This window comes from Megalobrama amblycephala, linkage group LG12 (genome assembly GCF_018812025.1).
Source record: "Megalobrama amblycephala isolate DHTTF-2021 linkage group LG12, ASM1881202v1, whole genome shotgun sequence".
NCBI classification, from domain to species: domain Eukaryota; kingdom Metazoa; phylum Chordata; class Actinopteri; order Cypriniformes; family Xenocyprididae; genus Megalobrama; species Megalobrama amblycephala.
The window spans coordinates 32411229-32432441 of record NC_063055.1 but is presented as its reverse complement, the minus strand read 5'-3'; the positions used below and the strand labels follow the sequence as shown (position 1 = coordinate 32432441).

The 21213-nt window shown below is 35.5% G+C and overlaps 1 protein-coding gene across 1 annotated transcript; it reads right to left on the bottom strand.

Annotated features, from left to right (window-relative positions):
- Nucleotides 1-14187: 14187 nt before the first annotated feature.
- Nucleotides 14188-20829, bottom strand: LOC125279916 (galactose-specific lectin nattectin-like). The gene is made up of 6 exons (XM_048210063.1): nt 20728-20829; nt 20348-20383; nt 18718-18797; nt 18073-18207; nt 16576-16687; nt 14188-14660 (listed from the first exon to the last, which is right to left on the bottom strand). The coding sequence occupies exons 1-6, from the start codon at nt 20783-20785 to the stop codon at nt 14602-14604; spliced, it is 480 nt and encodes a 159-aa protein (XP_048066020.1). The 5' UTR covers nt 20786-20829; the 3' UTR covers nt 14188-14601.
- Nucleotides 20830-21213: the final 384 nt, after the last annotated feature.

Genomic DNA, 21213 nt, shown 5'->3' with positions numbered 1-21213 from the left:
GTTTGATTGTTGAAGACACCTGATGATAACGAGCAGGAAAGAGAAACACCAGGAGCCTGTTTCAGGAAGGAGGTTAAGTGAAAACTCTGAGTATGTTAACCCTGAAATGAGGGAAACTCTGGGTTTTCTGTTGCAGAAATGGGGGTATGTCAAACCCGAGTAAGCAGGGTAAGTCAAGCCTGTTTCTGAAAGAGAGGTAACCAATACCTGAACCTAACCTGGTCAGGAGCAGGCTTTCTTTGGTAAACCCAGAGTTTCTTTCGGTCTCCTCCCTCTTTTTAAAACGCAAGCGATGCTTAACTACTTCATTCATTTATTCACGCTGCAAAAATGCTTTTCTTACTGATTGTTTTTGTCTCATTTCAAGTTCAAATATCTAAAAATTCTTAAACTTGTCATGAAATCAAAATTGATCGTATTCATTTTGTTAGCACATATTACTAGTCTTTGTGTGAACAATTAATCCGTGCAAAAAATGTGTTTGTCGTGGTAATCTTTAATCAAAATCTGACAATGGCGTTCCTTATCTGATAACATCAGTTTGATAGCTTGGGTTGAAATAAACCACTCCCCTCCGACCGTTCGTCTGCTATGAGCGAGAGATGGAGAGGAGGAGCGCTGAAGTAAAACTCTGCCCTCTAATCAATATTCTCTTTCACTTGGAAATACGTCACAACACTGGAGAAAAGACGTCTGCAACTTCCGTTTTAAGGGGACTTTAAATCTAGATGCAATGATATAAGATATTTAGTCTTGTTTCCTGGGGTGAATCTAAATTAAGTGCATTTTACTTAAGTAAAAAGATCTGCCAGTGTGGTAATAAAAATGATCAAAAAACGACGTGTGTGATTCACTAGCATCAGTGGTAGGCAGTCCTGTGTAAGGCGTGTAGAATTACCTTGTGACGCGATTAACACAGACTCGAATCCACCTTTTGATGAGCTCACTCTTCTCCCTTTCCCATTACATATCACATCAGAAAGATGTGTTTTCAATAAAAATGAAGAAAATGTTCTAAAAGTGGAAGTAAAGTGCCTAACGAGAGTATAATTATGATAAAAGTAGACCTATTTATAATTTTAATAAATAACTTACACTGTTTTTATTGCATTCTGTTAATTTACAACAATACTGAGGCAAATAGTATGTATCTGCCAGTATAAAGTATAGCATCTAATTACCATTTACTTATTGCAAAGAATTTTAAAAAAAAAAAGAAAAAAGAAAAAGCCTAAATAATAATACAAATTTAAGTGCATTTTTCTTATTTTGCAGATTATCTGCCAATGGGGTAAGAAATAGCATACTTTCTTCTACTTTTCTTCTAGATGCTATTTACACTTGTTGAAAATAGTGATATATTCTATTTACCATGTAAAAGCTTTTACATGGTAAATAGAATATATCACTAATATAATCTGGTTATGCTTAATGTGCTTAATCTTTGGTCGCCATTATGGTGATCTGTGTTTTCTTTAGTTGGCCAGTTTGACTCTTGACTTTTTTTGTGATCTTTGTAACAGTGTTTAATAAAACATAATTTGTTGCAAAAGACGCCATAAACAGAGATTATCAGATGACAGTTATTATAAAGAAAAATGATTGATTAAAAGTAGTATATTCATATTAATATATTTTTGCTAACACTATTTTGATGCCACAGATCAGACATTCTGAATTTAGATTTTTCATTACATTATGGAAATTTTAGACACAAAGAGACACATAGAATCGGCATATGGATCTCAACAATGGTGATATGCTTCATACTGCAATGCATGCTGGGAGCCATGAGTTTTATAATATGGTGGCTCCCAGCATGCATTGCAGTATGAAGCATATCACCATTGTTGAGATTTGTGTGCTGATTCTTGATGTCTGTTTCTGAATGAAGCACCATTTGTTTAAAGAGGTATCTTTTTTTTTTTTTTTTTCAAATTAACTGCATTTGTGTTTATAACATTGACATATGGAAGTTAATTAATGCCAAATGTTTTTTTTTAAATAAAAAAAAAAACGTTGAATTGCACTAATTGGAGAGAAAAAAAAAAAGTTTAACCACAAATGTAGTGGTTCAAATTCGACAGAAAATTAATTATTGGACATCCGGGAACTGCAGGAATAGCAGTAGAGCACTGATGCATGATCTGCATCTGCTGTTCATCTGCCTTACCAGCAGGTGCCGCGAGCAGCTGTAGACGAAGACTAGAGTAACAGGTAGAGAGAGTCATTCATTAACAAAAATGGATTTACAGATATGGATAAGTGTGTGATGATTATCAGGGCCAGTATGTGTAAAAGCTGATAAAAGACAATAAAGCTGTGTTTATATTTAATTAAATGTCTTAACGATTACTTTCCCTATAGCCCAAACGAAAGCAGCTTTCTCTACCGCAATCAAGATTATAACACTATGATGCTATAGTACAGATCAAATATTACATTTGGAAGACATATATTGCTCTCGGTGGTTTAGTTTCTGTCAGGAAATGAACACAGACAGGGGATCCAACTGCAAGTATAACAATATTTATTGACAGAATACGCTGTACAATAACTTCACTCCAAATGGACAGTCGATGCAGAGACTGTGGCGTGCAGAGCGTGAAGAGCTGGGTGGTGCAGGGCTGCAACGGGTATCAGAGACCAAGGATAATCCAACCCAGAAAACAGGGCACACGACGACAGTCCAGAAATCCAGGAACCAGGAAGAGACAAACAGAGATCACGACACCGGGACAGCCTGCAACGAACTGACAAAGACAACATGTAGACACGCACATTATATAACACGCACTAACAAGACACGGCTGGCAACAGATCACAATCAGACCATAATGGGTGACGCCCACATAATCATTCACTCACACATGTACACACACAACAAACACACAAACCGTGACAGTTTCCTAAACTTTATATCATCTGTGCTGCAGTATTGTGGTTTCCCCTCATATGTCATACTCCAGGATTATGTGCCCCGCCGCTGGGACATATAAAACACTTAACATGGGTTACTGTACAAATACAGTGATATAAAAGACCAAATTCAGACTTCACATACACAAACCTCACTGCTGTCTGAATCACATGACACACTGATGTTAGACATGATTCAACTCAAATGAAGAATCTGAAATCACAGAAGAAATGCTTGCATTATATAAAATATTATTTAATTAATACATTTAATATATTCAACAATAATTTAAATATCTGGAAAAGGTCATGCAAAACCTAATCTATTTCTCATCAATATTTAAAGTTTTGATTTTCTGCATTTAATGACTTACAACTTTAGCTTTAGTATATAGACCTATTACATGGAAATTAATAAGTGCACCATTAAAATGTATATATAAATTAATAATTGACCAGATCATCTCTTGATGACAGCTGGGCACACTCATGGCATTTCCTCATCAGATTCATGAGGTAGTCATGGGGAATGGTTTTCAGTTACAGGTGTGTCTTGACAAGACTTGATTTGTGACATTTCTGGCCTTCTTAATGTGCTTTAGACTATCAGCTGTCTTGTGCAGAGGAAGGGTGGGCACAGAGTCAATAGCCCTATTAGTGCTATACTACAACAAAGGGCTTCTCACACTGCACTTAACCCTGGGTTGTTGTCGTTCTAAACACTGCTTTTAACCCCAGGTAATATAATGTTTAGCACTTGTAATTTAACCCTCTACCGCAAGCATTATGATAAATTCATATAAAAAATATTTTACTCTTTTTCTTTTCTTAGAATGGCTTAACTTGAAGTGCTGTAAGAAAAAATTTGGAAAAAAATATTATTTTAAGGTACTTTATGATATGTTGCCATATGGCAACAACGTACAATAGTGGAAATAAATTAGAATAAGTGTAAGTGTATATAGTTAATATTTTTCCTCAAAAATGTTGTTTGTATTGAATCAATTGGTGCTATTATAAGCTTTAGCAGTAAATATAAACATCTTATACTTATTTTCCAACATCTTGTGCTTTTATTTATTCCATTCTCTTTTGCTGAATAATGCTTTATATTCTTTGAATTTCATTACGTTTTTCGTGAATATTATTTAAATTGCAAATGTAGACAGTTAAAAACAAATATAAGACTGTTCATCATGCATCATAAAACACTGACATAAAACCAAAAACATTGCAGTTCATGAAAATTCAACATTACGCAATCTTAAGAGGAAGGTTATGAACATGAACCCCCCAAAATCCTTGAAACTTCACCTTTTTTCCATATGAAACTTCAAAAAGCATTTTTTTTCATAGGTGAGACACATGTACACATCACATTTGGTGCACTTCACCCTAACAATACACTTACATCCACTTGCACCTGCCTTTTTGAGACACTATGGTAGGTCAGTGGTAGGTCTGGGCCAGTATACTGGCTGTGGTGGCAGGTCTCCGATGTTGATTTAATCCATAATACAAATGTCATGGCAGTCCTTAACATACGATTAATCAACATTATATCACTAGCATTAATGTTTTTATTGTTACAGCTTAACAGACTGCAGCTGGCCTTTGCTAGCTATCTAACCTATTATAATAATGTCATTCCATTATTGCGCAGTGTTGCCATATGGCAACACAGACATTTTATCGATTTACCAAAAACTAATTTCATAAAAAAAATTTTGAGTGGTGAATATGTCATCATACCTTACCTGAGATGATGTTAACAATTTTTTTGTGAATGTGACATGGGTGGGTCCTTGTTTGTTAATGACGTGTTTTTGAAGGAATAATGTTTATGCGTGGTTATTGAAAAAACAAAAAACTTAAGTCACTGAAATAAGGCCAAAAAAAGTATAGTAAATCTGTGTTCACAAGACTTTAGGGTATTGGAGGTTGTAAACTAGAGTTTTTGCTTCAAAATTATGTAAAAATTATGCTGCCTACTCCTTCATATAAAACAATATATTGATTTAGTTTTTGTAAGACACTTTTTGCCAAGAAACACAGTATGCATGGAGACGTGAATCACCACTGAAAATGGGCCATTCTCACCTGAGAAGACAAAAGAATTGGATAGTAATGAGCTGAAATGACTTGCATATTAATGAGGCATTTCAGTCAGGTAGGCTGTGAAAAAAACCTTCTGTGATGTCTCAAGCTCATCATGATATATGAAACATACAGAAAAATATTATTACAATATAAAGTAATGGTTTTATATTATACTTTAAAATATAATGTATTTCTGTGATGCAAAGAGTCTGAATATAGGCTTTTAGTTTAAAAGCATGCACATTTGGAGAAATATTGGATTCTCATATGTTTATGTCAATTTTCTATACAGAGTAGTTATATTTATTTAATATTCATTGTCATTACTATGAGCACTGGTGTTTTCAATTCATCCTTGAAGTCGGAGGGCGCTCTCTGTGCATTTTTAGTCCACAAATTCATCTAAAAGAAGAAGAGGCTATTCCATGAATGGAGTTTCCAATTCATACTGCAGCCGGAGGGCGCTAAAGAAACAAAAACTCATCTAAAATTAATCTATAGAAGAAAAGAAAACAGGAACTAACTGCATGTCTTCTAGAGCTCCCTAACCATGACTTTTACATCCAGATAAACACTTTTCAAGACAATAAATACACGATTGAGACGATGAATGCATGTATTGCCTCTGAATTTGCGTCTGAATAGCGCTGGCTCCGTGGGCGTGGCCGCATTAGCAGATAATGAGCTGAATCACGGACTTCTGACATGGCTCTCTTTTCATACAGATTACATAAACACAGAAGGTTTGTTTTCGATTTGACTTACATGATTTAAAACCTGACATCTTAACGTTTTCTTAGACATAAGTTTAATTTTTCTGTGATTAGTATTCATTAAGTTACAGTTCATTTTCTGAGAACTATCAGATTGGACTTCGTTCAGAGGGAGAGGAGAAATCACGCATCATGTTAGTTTTCTTTATTTTACAAAAAGCACAACATTGTGTTTTTACTCTGAGTGTACATGATAGATTTTCTTATCAGCCTGACTTTTCTTTCCTTGTTTCTCCCTGTTTTCCCTCACCTGGTCTTCACGGATGCAAGGGTAGAACGGAGACTGGTTGTTATGGTTTCGTCACACATCTGGTTTTAATGTACACAATGTATATGTTTGTGTGTTTCTTGGAAAGCAGCCAAGAAAGGGTCCCTGCTTTTTAGGCCTTACTGGAGCCCAAGGCAGGCAGGGGCACTGGACCAGATGTTGACCATATTTAGACTTGTTTTTCTATATGTACCACATTCCTATATCATGAAAGTATATTCTCATTGGACAATTGTTACACCACCCCCTGAACATGTTTAAAAGCCCTGTACTGAAGTAAGTCTGGGAGGAGGTTTTGTGAACGGATTGGCTTCATGTTCATGACTCTTTCCCATAGGCCTATGCATTCAATGAGTGAAAAAGACAAACTGAGAATGAGGCACGAATCGGGACCATAAATGTAAGATTAAATAACCTTGCAGTACACAAATAAAAGAAGATATTCTATAGTTTCAATTGATATATTACTTATGTCTCTATGACAAAAAATGACGGAGTATTTTAAGTCTGTTTTGCTGCAATGTGAAAAAAAAACTGCAAAACGCGCCGGCGCGTTTTCAGACCTCAGAGTGTTAAGGACAAGTATGCTTTCTTAACACTTAAACAGGTACTAGCAACGATAAATGTTATAGACCAACTCTGTGAGTAAACAATCAAATCATCAAGATAGGCACTACAGTTGGGAACATCAGCAAGCACTAAATTGACCAACTTTTGAAATGTAGCAGCAGCATTTCACAAACCAAACGCCATAACTCTGTATTGCAGAAAGCAGTCTGGTGTCATGAAAGCTGAAATTTCAGATGCTCTAGAGGTCAATGGAACCTGCCAGTATCCTTTAAGGAGATCAGGAATTTGAGAAAATTTGTTAAGCAGCTCAATACATCCTGCCCTTGATCAGTGCTAAAATGAGCTACAAAATTTGACAAATTCACAAGAGTTTCAGAGATTGGTAGCCTGGCAAATAATAATGCTGTTTCAGACTCCAAAAATCCCTCCAGGTCGGCGTCCATAAATCAAAATTTGGTAAATCAAAAGTAGAGAAAAACGTTGTTACATGTTTATCAACTGCTTTGGCTGTAATTAATTGCAGAGGAATAGCCTGTGGGTTACCCAAAATCTGGATTATCAGATTTTGACTTTGGTAAAGGCCCAACACAGGGATTGGAACTAAAGGAGCCGGTGGCATCACCTGGTTAGCTGCATATTGACAAATTTGACAAGTCTCACAAAATTGTGTTACGTCACGCTCAAGACCAAATTGTTAGATTTTGCTGTATTTGGCCGTGCAGTCGTTTGGGTGGCTCGCCAATGTATTAGATTTCTCTAATACATAAAATAAGTAAGCTTGACCAGAGTTCTTGTGGGGAGAAGAATTTATTGAAGGTAGTAGTGTAGCACAGTTCTTCAGCAGCGATGTCAGCATCAGCCTTTCAAAACATCTTAACCCAAAGTTCTGTCTGTGGGACAGAACTTTATACATGAAGACAAAAGGGTTACAAACAATAGAACACTGTTAGGACCTCCCACAGGAGATCGATCTACCCTGTGATCTGCTCTGAGCAATGCTGTTTCTTTGTCATTCACTCCATCAGTTTCTGTGGGCCATACGTCTGTATGGGCCATTTGGTTCACACCTTTACAAACACAGAGTTGATTGCATCTGAGGCGCAGTCACAATGTAAATGCATCTAACTAAAGATAATGAAAATACACATAATCTTTCAATCCCTCCTCTGATCATTTTTGATCATAAAACAAACTTCCATAAATCATGTATACAGCATGCTGCATACAGGTTTCATTACTTAATGTAATGACAGAATAAGTGTTTATGATGAAGACTGCATCCTCCTGAATGCTTGAGTCCTTTCTTATTTTGACATTGTGGTCTTGAGGAAGTGACGGATAGTGTTGTTTTCTGTGGACGTTCAGGCACGTTCAGCTAGGTGGCCAGTGCAGTGCGGCCTAGGCGTTGGTCGTCTTTGGTCATCATCTGGAGTGCTGAAACACCTGCAATCACACAAAAGAGAAAAGGGAAACGTATCTTGCCAAGGAAAATATTTTAATCAAATAACACTTAACTGCTCCTAAAACTGTCCCTATTTAATATTGGCAGGACACTACTGTGTTTATCAGTGGATGTATGTTTATGTCTTCGTCCTCAGGCGACAAGCTAGAGCCTAAAAACCCTAGTCCCGCCATTTCTGGACTCTGATAAACACTACTGCCATCTATCCCTCATCTCTAGGTAGATGTTTCAAATCCCACTGGCTCACGTCGATCCACTTTTCTTTTCTTTGCACCTTAACTGCTCCATCAGCTACCAAGAGATCCTGACGTGGGCTTTTCCACCTGGATTCTTTCATTGACCTCTGAGTTTTTTTAATTGTTACTCTACCATGGCCCCCCTTTGGAGGTGTCAAAACTTTATCCTTCACATTGTGTACTGCCAGGCTGAGTCTTTCATCAGTTTGGACAAGGCTGTCAGATGTTAGATTTTCATGCCTGTGACATGTTCAAAGATGCTCATCCTCACTGCATTGGTCGTCTTCATGCAGTTCAACTCCATTTGTCATCAATGGTGTTTTTTCTTTGTGCACTTCATTCTGCATCTGTTTACTGTCTGGTTGTCTGTCTTGCTCAAGTTGTCTTAATGCCACTGTATGTGCACCTCAGAGGTGTGAAACAGAACAAAAGGTGTTAGAGCCGTTAGGTGCTTATTCAGATTTAAATTCTCAGCAATCTTTTAGACAGACCATTTCAGATACACAGACAAATCAAACATGTTTCCAAAATACAAAATTGTGTATTATGGACTCTACTTGTACTCCTAACAAGTTTTCAATATTACTGTTAAGACAAAACATTCATTTTCAGGCTAATTTCCTTGTTCATTTCTGAAAACTTCTGACTGAAAAGACATCTTTTTGAGTCCTAGCTCACAAGGCTGAGTTTGTCTCTTAGACAATTTACTTTAGAACTTTCTGTATCTTTCATCGGAAGGCTAACCAACTTATAGTTCCATGGCTTTATGCCATCATCTTCTAACCCAGTTAGAACATTTATTTCAAAACTAAAATAATGGCTACTGAATTAGCACCCAGTCAAGAAATTATAATTCTTGCAGCAACATCAGTCCCAAGACATTTTATGGTTTCTGCAGTCTCTGGATGAATGGACTAAACTGTTTCTTTAACAATTTCTACAGACACAAAGAGAAAGGACCAAGCCTTTGCTTCTACGATCTCTTAATGAACGGACCAAATTGTTTCTTAAACAATTCCTACACACTCCAGAGAAAGGACCAAACCGTGTACTATATATCTGTGGCTCCTACAGTCTCATGAGAATGGACTAAACCTCTTCCTTAAATGATTCCTACACACTCAAGAGAACAGGGCCAAGCTATAAACCTTATATCTATAGCTTCTACAGTCTCAGGAGAATGGACTAAAACATTTAAAAGGTTCCTACAGACTCATTAGAAAGGCCCAAGCCTTGTACTACATATCTATGGCTCCTACAGTCTCATGAGAATGGACTAAACCTTTTTCTTAAATGATTCTTACAGACTTAAGAGAACAGGGCCAAGCTATAAACCTTATTTCTATAGCTCCTACAGTCTCAGAAGAATGAACTAAACATTTAAAAGGTTCCTACAGACTCACAAGAAAGGCCCAAGCCTAAAATTCTCAACAGTGCTACACTGTATGTGACTACACTAGAAATTTTACTGGTCTACTTATTATTCCTCTTTTTTTTTCTTTTTTTTTTTCTTTAAGTTCTTTTAAGAGAGCTGATAAGTTTCACTCACCAAATTAGGATATTTGAGACAGAATCCAGTTGATTCAAATAAATTGTATCCACAGATGCAGTCTGTTGATCTTCAACATAAAAACTGTAGAATCTCCAAGACTCTTCTGTTCACTTCTTGTTGCAGTTGGTGAGTTCTCTTCTTGTCAGTCTCTCCTGGCTGGCTCGCCAAATTGTTAGATTTTGCTGTATTTGGCCGTGCAGTCGTTTGGGTGGCTCGCCAATGTATTAGATTTCTCTAATACATAAAATAAGTAAGCTTGACCAGAGTTCTTGTGGGGAGAAGAATTTATTGAAGGTAGTAGTGTAACACAGTTCTTCAGCAGCGATGTCAGCATCAGCCTTCAAAACATCTTAACCCAAAGTTCTGTCTGTGGGACAGAACTTTATACATGAAGACAAAAGGGTTACAAACAATAGAACACTGTTAGGACCTCCCACAGGAGATCGATCTACCCTGTGATCTGCTCTGAGCAATGCTGTTTCTTTGTCATTCACTCCATCAGTTTCTGTGGGCCATACGTCTGTATGGGCCATTTGGTTCACACCTTTACAAACACAGAGTTGATTGCATCTGAGGCGCAGTCACAATGTAAATGCATCTAACTAAAGATAATGAAAATACACATAATCTTTCAATACCAAAAAAATTGTGTGAATGTTGAGGAACACGGTTATAGGTTATTTTTGTTATCCCTAAATGTCCAAACAACAGGTGATCATGTGCCAATGACAAAACCTGCTGGCGAAAGACAGTGGGAGCTATTACTTGATAAACTACGTTCCACTCATTCTCTATAGTTCTCTGCTGATTTGAAACTCTTTGCTAATGAAGGATCATTTCTTTGAGCCTCGATGAGTTTTTCACGAGTTACAGTTAACCACCAAAAATATAAAGTAAGATCATTTTGTTACTTCTAATACAGAAATCAGTTGACATTGTGCTATTAAAATTTGCTTTTCTTTTATTTTTGTGCATTATTGTAGGATGTGAAATGTCCTCAGACTGGTGTGAGCACTGAGGATGGAGAGACACAGCAGATCCTGGGAATGGTTCAGTGTCATGGACGAGACCCTCCATCACTCATCTGGACTGACGCTGATGTGATTTCTTCATCCTCAGTGAGTCCAGAGCCAGAGCTAGACAAAGACCAAAGGACATTGAGGATGTGATTTTGGTCAAGTTTGTTCTGCTGGTTTCTGTTCATACAATGAAGTTTCAAAAGCATCATCAAATAATGTCATGAAGCTTCTGGAAGTCAAGCTCCATAGACTGATACTGTATGAACAGAAACCAGCAGGAAAAACTTGACCAAAATCACCTTTTCAGGGATTAAACAGAATGCATTTATATGTTTGGGTGAATTAACCCTTTATTCCCGCAAATAGAAACTGAATGAAATGTATGTATGCGTTTATATTATAGTAGTTCCTTGAAAAGGTAAACTTTAAGAAGTTTAAGTGCCTGAGAAACTTTCAAAAAAGGAGCACATTTACATTTATTTGCATTTGGCAGATGCTTTTATCCAAAGTGACTTACAGGGCTCTTATTACAGGGATGATCCCGCTGGAGTAACCTGGAGTAAAGTGTCTCGATCAAGGACACACTGGTGGAGATGCTGCAGAGATCGAACCAGCAAACCTTCTGCTGACCAGCTCAGTGGTTTATCCCACTACACCACAAAATAAGTCTACAACAAAAATTAGCATGTAATTGTAAAAATGTGAAATTAAATATGGCAAGAAACAGAATGCTGACATGAATTGTAACGTTTTAATCAGTTTGAAATGTTTTACAGGTAGTCCTGCTCGTGGAGAGCAAACAAATGTTTGCAGCAGACACAGCAGCCAGATTGTCCTGCACATCTTCTCCCACTCTTGCTTCAAGGTTGAGGGGTTCAGGGGTCCATCATCATGGTCTTCCTCATCCTCTGGGTCAACAATGTCTCCATTGAGAAGAGCAGCAGTGAGGGACATGATGGATGGCAAAGACAGGTGAAGGTGTTCACGGTGGTCAGCTGCTTCATCAAAATTAATTATATATAATTGTTTCATTAATGTATGCATTAATTCATTGCTTGACTGTAAATTGAGATGTTTTCCCCTTGGCTGCATTTGTCTTGTGTGTGTTCATGCATAGCTATGACAAATGACAAAATAAATTGCATTTACTAAAACATCATTTTCAGTAATAAAAAAAAAAAAAAAAAAAAAAAAAAAAAGAAAAGTAATATAATTAAGTATTGTTCAGCATTTATTATTTATTATTGTGTTGGGGTGTGCTAAGCACTTTTTATTGCAGAGCTTATAATTGCAAACAAGATCAGGGTAAGATACCATGGTTGTATCTTTAACAACGAACAATCATAATGACAACAACAACAAAACAAATATCATGGGTTTGAATATATATATATATATATATATATATATATATATATATATATATCAGTTGTGGCCAGAATTATTAGACCCCTTCATAAATATGATCAAAGATGACTCTAAAAATAAATCTGCATTGTTTATCCTTTTGATCTTTAATTTATAAAATTATCAAAAATCTAACCTTTCATTGAAGCCTGAAAGAATTGAAAGTGGGGGGAAATAACATTATGAAGCATAAATGGAGATTCTCCAAAACACGTTGCCCACAATTATTAGCATTCCTTTTATTCAATTCTTTTTGCAACCTCCTAATGCCAAAGATAACAGCTCTGAATCATATTCTATAATGCCTCATGAATTTGGAGTTTTCGTGAATAAGAGATCAGAGACAATATCCTCCATACAGAAAAAACTGTCCAGATCCTTCAGATTCCAGCTCCATGTTGGTGCTTCTTAACTCAAAATTCAGTTCACTCCACTCATTTCTTTAAGGGTTCAGGTCAGGGAACTGGGAAGACAAACATGGCAGAAGCTTCATTTTGTGCTCAGTGACAACCATTTTTGTGCTGGTTTTGATGTTTGTTTTGGATCATAATGTCCCGACGGATGATCCAACCACAGCCCATTATAAGATTTCTAGCAGAAGCGGTCAGGTTTTGATTTTTTTATCTGTTGGTATTTGATAGAATCCATGATACGATATATCTGAACAAGTTGTCCAGGACCTCCAGCACAAAAATAGGCCCACAACATTAAAGATCCAGCAGTATATTTAACCGTGGACATGGGGCACTTTTTATCCATGTGTGCACCAAACCCATCTGGTGGGTTTGCTGCCAAGAAGCTCTTGTTTTAGTTTCATCTGACCATAGAAGCTTGTCCCGTTTGAAGTTCCAGTCTTGTCTGACAACTGAATATGCTGGAGATTGTTTCTGGATGAGAGCAGAGGATTTTTCTTGAAACCCTCCCGAACAACTTGTGGGGATGTAGGTGCTGTTTGATATATTTTTTTAGGCTTTCTGAGACTCAAGACTCAATTAATCTCTGCAATTCTCCAGCTGTGATCCTTGGAGAGTCTTTGGACACTCAAACTTTCCTCCTCACCACACATTAGGATGATTTAGACACATGTCCTCTTCCAGGCAGATTTGTAACATCTTTAGTTGATTGGAACTTCTCAATTATTGCCCTGATAGTGGAAATGGGGATTTTCAATGCTTTAGCTATTTTCTTACAGCCACTTTCTATTTTGTGAAGCTCGACAATCATTTGCTGCACATCAGAACTATATTCTTTGTTTTTTCCCATTGTGATGAATGATTACGGGAATTTGGCCTTTGTGTTTCCTCATGTTTATACTCCTGTGGAACAGGAAGTCATGGCTGGCCAATTTCATGTTCATGATCACCCCGGTGAGCTAAAAAAATTAAATATGAATGGGAATATACTTCAGAGATATTTTACTCATAAAAAATTCTAGGGGTGCTAATAATTGTGGGCAATGTGTTTTGGAGAAAAACATTTATTTCTTAATGTTATTTCCCCCCCACTTTCAATTCTTTTCCTTCAATGAAAGGTTAGATTTTTGCTAATTTTATAAATTAAAGATCAAAAGGATAAAAATGCAGATTTATTTTTAGAGTCATCTTTGATCATATTTATGAAGGGGTCTAATAATTCTGGCCACAACTGTATATATATATATATATATATATATAATACAGTACAGTCCAAAAGTTTGGAACCACTAAGATTTTTAATGTTTTTAAAAGAAGTTTCGTCTGCTCACCAAGGCTACATTTATTTAAAAATGTATTTCCCTGGATCTGACAGAGTGGGCAAGCTGTCAATCATATTTCAACTCCTGTTACAGAATTGGGGAAAGTTGCAGCATATGAAAAAAAAAAAAAAAAAAAATATATCATATAGACTACTTGGTTTAGGAGAAAGTACTTGACATTAATTGAAGGTACAGGATATAAGACACAAAATAAGAGTGCCATTAATATATTTGGTGACTAACTTTTTCAAGTTATCATTTTACTTTTTTAATTAATTACTTATTTCTAATCTGCATGTTTTTGTTTGTTTGTTTGTTTTTGTTGTTGTTTTATTGTTGGCAGACATTTTCTAAGTTGTGTTTGTGTGAAAAGAGAGAGACCGTGGAGTGATGATTATAAAAGGATGTTTAACTTATCTTTCACAAAAAAATCAAACATAATTAACAAAATTAACCTTTTTTTTTTTAACACATTTATTAACCTCCATTGAACATTTCTAATGGAAAGTAAATGAATCAAAGTAGCTTGTTTCTTCTACATTGATTCTTCACATGCTGGTTCATTTCACACACACAAAGGGCTTCTGTACAGAACAGTTGTCATCATTCCAGTTGCCATCTGTTGAAAGACAGAAACAAATAGTTGTTTTATCATTTGTTTTGTGGAGTATATAATATTCTGGACAGTATTAAATAACATGCATTTTTTTTTATGATCCTTCTTATTTTGTTGCATGTATGTTGAATATTCTGCAGAACTGTAGCTTAGGAGGTAACACTTTAGGAATACTGATCCTTCATTAATGAATAACTACCACAGGAACAAATGAATAATGCATTATTAACACTCTAGTAACTACTATTAACTAACAATAAACTCTGATGAATGAATTAGTAAGTAATAGTGCTCAGTTGAAGGTGGTAGTTCACTATTAACTAATCAGTAACTACTGTTTTTTCATTCCTCCCAGAGAACTACTAAGAACTACTATATATATGTTTGTAATTAACATGAATGATGCATAATGTATAATTAATACTAAAGTAAAGGCCTTGGTAACCCACTAGTAATGACTGAAGTACTTAAGAAAGAATTACTAATTATTTGGATCAGTATTCTAAAGTGAAAAGCCTGATAACTCTCTAGTAACTACTGAAGTCTTTGTAAACTTTTGAGGTTTTTGTATGTTTTTGTACAGTAATTCCTTATGATGTATTTGGTAACACTTAAGTAATTACTAGTGGGTTACTATGATCTCCACTTTAGAATAATGATCCAAATAAGAAGTAGTTACTTTAGAGTTTTATAGTAACTCTTGAGTTATTACTATCCAATACTTTACAAAACCCTCAAAAGTTTACAAAGACTTCAGTAGTTACTAGAGAGTTATCATGCTTTTCACTTTAGAATACTGATCCAAATAATTAGTAATTCCTTCTTAAAGGATTAGTCCACTTTTAAATAAACTTTTCCTGATTATTTACTCACCCCAATGTCATCCAAGATGTCCATGTCTTTCTTTCTTAAGTCGAAAAGAAATTAAAGTTTTTGATGAAAACATTCCAGGACTTTTTTTCCATATAGTGGACTTTAATGGGCACCAAACAGTTGAAGGTCAAAATGAGTTTCACTGCAGCTTCAAATTGTTCAACACGATCCCAGATGAGAAATAAGGGTCTTATCTAGAGAAACCATCACTCATTTTCTGAAAAAAAATTGAAAATTATATAAGTTTTAACCTTAAATGCTCATCTTAAACTAGCTAGAGGAGAAGAAGAAGAGAGCTAGTTCAAGATGAGCATTTAAGGTTAAAACTTATATAATTTTCTTTTTTATTTTCAGAAAATTAGCGATGGTTTCACTAGATAACACCCTTATTGCTCATCTGGGATCATTTTGAACAATTTGAAAGACATGGACATCTTGGATGACATTGGGATGAGTAAATAATCAGGAAAAGTTTATTTAAAAGTGGAGTAATCCTTTAAGTATTTGGTAATACTTCAGTCATTACTAATGGGTTACCAAGGCCTTTACTCTAGAATTAATTATACATTATTCATTATTCACATTAATTATGAACCTGTATATAGTAGTTCTTAGTAGTTCTCTGGGAGGAATGAAAAAAACAGTAGTTACTGATTAGTTAATAGTGAACTACCACCTTCAGCTGAGCACTATTACTTACTAATTCATTCATCAGAGTTTATTGTTAGTTAATAGTAGTTACTAGAGTGTTAATAATGCATTACTCATTTGTTCCTGTGTAGTTATTCATTAATGAAGGATCAGTATTCTAAAGTGTTACCAGTTGTTTTTATCATTAGTGTATCATAAAAACTAAATAATGTTTATTACGTTTATTTAGTATGGTAGACACAAAAATATTAGTATTTGATGTCTAGAAAACAATCAGCAACAATGTTTTTGTGATGAATGTTCACAAAACATTTTTAACTTTGATGAAAAAGCTTCGGGATATACAGACATCTCAACATTGGTTATTTCATGAGGATTAACAGCAGTCACTTACTGTCATAGTTGATCTCAAGGCAGTGCTCTTTTCCAAGATAATTACTGGGATTTCCAGGAGACCATATTTGATAGTTCATTCTTTTTCCATCACTCCAGAGCCATTTTCCCTCCTATGAACAAAAGAGAAAGAAACGACATTGTGTTTATGTCCACAGCGTTACATGGCTTAATTTTTACTTTATTTATCTAAAAGATGATTCCTCATGAACCCTAACCCCACTTTAAACATGTCAGAAATCTAAACAGAAATTGTTTCACAGAAAGGGTATCAGTAAAGGGCTTAACTATCTCTGTCAGCCACACTATTTCACACCGAGTTTCACAATACAAACACTGGAGTATGACATCATCATGGTGCCCATCTCATGGCTGCCAATGCACTAAACTATTCTGATTGTTAAAATGCAATTACAAGAATAATATGCATTTTAATTTAAATCTCTCTCTGTTTTACCGAGATTGACTGATTGACACGCAGCATCCAGCACAGCAGCCAATCAGTGCTCACAGATCGGAGTACAGGCGATCATCCCGCCCATGGCGCTTCAGGCGCCTCGTTTAGTGCAAAACTATATAATCTTGTTTTGATTTTGGATTAAGATTATGTTGTTTACTCCACTGGCAGATTATTTTACTTGCTTTAAGGAAAAAATCACTTAATTTTGACTTATTTTTCCTAAAAACAAGAACATAATTTTTACTTGTCAAGAAGATGCTTCTTGATCTAAGAATTTTTAGATATTTGGACTGGAAACAAGACAAAAATTCTAAGTAAGAACAGCATTTTTTGCAGTGTATTTAGCATGACGTTACACTGTATATATGTTACCTTTATTCATAGTTGCTTATACTGATTTTGTTTCTGTATATTTTGTTTGTATTTGGGTGCAGTTTACTTGTCTAAGTGCTTGTTTCCGAGTTGTAAACAACTTATTGCGCATGCGCGCAGAACATGTCCAGACTGAGCACCGCTGCTATATAAAACAAATTAAGCTGTTTACTATTTAACTTCATGTTTATGACATACCTAATTTGTTTTTTCTTACACTTTTTTCTACACTTTTTAATTCTGTATTTCACTAAATATTCATCATGTGTATTTCTGTTTAGAACATTTAATGTTTTTATCATGTATATTTATATTACTTTGTATTTTCTGTTTTATAGAAAAAACACACATACTGAATACACCCAACTAAGACAACTGTTCAAGATTTGCTAATAACTGAGTTGTTGTGTTGACAAATAAATGGGTTACTCCAATATTTCAACTATCTTTGACCAAGTCTCTTACCGGACACCCTGTGGCGGGTTTCAAACCAGCAATATATGAGGATGTGCTACCAATAACTTGCTATTTTTTTTCACAGAGGACCAAAAATAAATAATAAAAACACATCTATGTTTGTGCATTTTGAAAACTGTTTTTGAGTATTAATGTATAATCATAAATGCCCAGTAGCACAGAAAGTATGATCAAAAAATAATTGCTTACCTCAACAGCATCATGGCCTCCGATCCAGGCACGTGTTGATGCTTGAGTTGTTTGTCTAACCAGCTTCTGTATGAACACGTACTCAGCATGGCTGTGTACAGAAGCAAGGTTCCCACCATAGGCCAAACACACATACTGTAGAGGCAGAGACATGAGCAAACACAAAGAACATGTTATTTTAAATAAATATTCCAAAATTTGTGACATTCCCTCAGTTACCATCGAAATAATGTTTACTCACTGTGCTGTTTATTTTTTGTTTATTATTTTACCCGTGAAATATAAAATCTGCCATTTGAGGTGGGACTACTTTTCTAGAAAAGGTTCTGGTTATACTGTATATAGATTAGATATAACTTCACATAGATAAAGTTTTTAAGTGATCCTCATGATAACATGAAATCTGTATGTCTGTATTTTCAGATCATTATAATGTTTCAGTATTATCACAGTGATGTTTGTTCACATCCTGGAGCTCCACTGTCATTTCTTTACTGTTAACATATATTTTTTTGTTTTTAACCTGGAACAGGTTGAAATGACTTTTCTCTGATAACTGACAGGTGTCACAGATGTTTACAGAGTTAATCCAAGAATATTCTTATATTATTTTTAATGCCATATTAGAAGCTGAACGTATCGTACCTCGGCTGAAATCCATGTGTACTGGACATTGAAAAACTTGAAGCATCTGCATCCATAGGAAGTCCATCCTGCCAGACAGACTGTTAAATGGAAGTTTTGTTTGTTATTATGTTTTAACCATTAATGACCTTTCATGTAATTAAATTAATAACTTTCATTTAAAGGTACACTATGTAACTTTTGGCCCTGTATCGGTTAAAAAACAAAAAGTCATGCAACATTGTTTCAGTTGTGCTTTGGCTTCGCATGACTGTGGAGATGAAGGCGACGCTTCACAAAAGATGCTGTACAGTGAACTCTGTTAGAGAGCTACATATCAGTGATGCGTGCTTTCGATGAAGCTTCTAAACTTTTACAAATCTTTTGTTTCGAATAAGAAGAAAGAGCTTTATTGCCAGGTATGTTTACACATACTAGGAATTTGTTTTATAAGTGGTTCAGAGTAGGTTTCAACCTGCCAAAGTCACATTATTTCAGTAAACGAGGCTTCAATACATCATAACTGTTTTGAAATGTTTTGAAATATCAATGGTTCACCGCTGGGGGGCGATCTCTCAACCCATGGATCATGTTGATTCACTGAGAACACCCCCCATTGAACAAGTGTCTGTCTATTACTAGAGAATTACGTGTCTAAAATTTGATCTCTGGTGAGTTTAAAACATTCATAGACATCTAAATGTGATTTTTGTATAATTAAAAGGAATAATTGTAGTTTCTGTTTAGCTGACCCATCCATTGAACAAATAAAACAAGGCCTGAAATTTGATAAAGAATACACATTAAACAGACACTTTCAGTAAAACATATGCAATGGATTTGTAAAAGCTGTTTTATGCATGTTTGGCATGAGTTTTACACTTTTACACTGTTTTGACTATAGCAGGTGTCACCAGCGTGTGGTGTTTCGAAACAGTAAATCATTTTGCAAAGCAATTGGTTCAATTGATTTGAAGCTTTGAAAAGCTTTGTTTCTCCCATCCCAATACTACATGGCAGTCTATCTGGTCCTGTAATAAAATTCCTCACTCATCGTTCGAGTAATAAGAAATCATTAATCACCGTGTTGCTTTTACAACATTTCAAATCCCTCAGTTCTCGCCATCTCCTAAAGCCGAGCTAATGTTGATTCTTGTTTTATTACGAGCTCTGTTGCGTTCTCTTTTCTCCAGCAGACTCTCCTCTGTTCAGTGTTTGTTTAAAACAGGTGATTCCCCAGAGGTTGGAGATTCAGCTGCTCCATCTCTTCCTTTCTTGCTCTTGTGACAGCTAACCTGTGCCACTCCCACACCAGACACGCGTCAAAGCGGCCGGAGCAACTTTTCTCTATTTACGGATGTGACGAGACACACATGGGCGAGTGATGTATGTCGGAAAACTGTTCTGACAGGTCTAAAATATAAACACTTCTAATAGACTTAACACAGTGAATCAGTGAATCATATTTTGTAAGAGGGATTGATGATGTATTGACTCATTATTTAAATTTTGTTTATTTTGAGCAAAAAAAACTACATAGTGTACCTTAAATAAACAAAGGATTTAAAGTAGTTTCCAGTATACTCTTTAGAACATTTGTACTGTACTAGACATACACACTGACAAGAGAAGAAGACAAGAGAAGACTTACTGCCACAATGTCTAATTCCAACAGAACTTGTTTCCGCTTAAAAAGAAAGAAATACACAGTTTTAAAACAGAACTGCTAGCAGTAGTGCTACTACAACTACCAATGAATATATACTGTAAATTAACAGTCATATTTTATTGTCAAAATTAATAATTAAAAAAAAAACACTCATAAGAATGAACAACTTCAGCTGATATAATGATATAATTATTGTTGTGTTTTTTTCTTAATATTATCATAATAATTCAGAGACAAACTCAGGTGCACATCTTGTATTAGACCATTCCTGCTTCTGATTCGTCATTTCAGAGTCCCAGATGTGCTTCAATCCATGTTATGTAATAACAGTTATGATGTGAGACGTGGAATAATAGTTTTACCTGAAGCATTCAAAGCGACCAGAAGACCGAGAGACAGATAGAGAGTCCACAACGCCATCGTTTCTCAGAGAACACTGGAACTCTGACTAGATTTAAAACACAATTATACACAAATAATTATTACAAAGATTTGTATTTTTGTGACAAGAACCAGTAGATCAATATGTACAAACAAAATTAAAAGGAAATTTTAATTCTGAAGTGAACTAATCCTTTAAGGACTCTTCACACACTTTGTAAAAGTTTTTTTGTTTGTTTGTTTGTTTGTTTTTTGTTTTGTTTTTTTGCATTTTATTGCCCTATGAATGTATGACAATCTCAGAAGCTTTTGAACAAGTGCACTACCTCAAGGTGGTTTTGTTCTTGTAAAACGCAGGTGATATTTTTTGACAAAAGACAAAACACAAGACAGGTGAGAACACAGTCCAAACATTAGGGCAGGAGAACAGGCTGGTCAGCGATGAGAAATTCCAGGCTCTCTGCCGA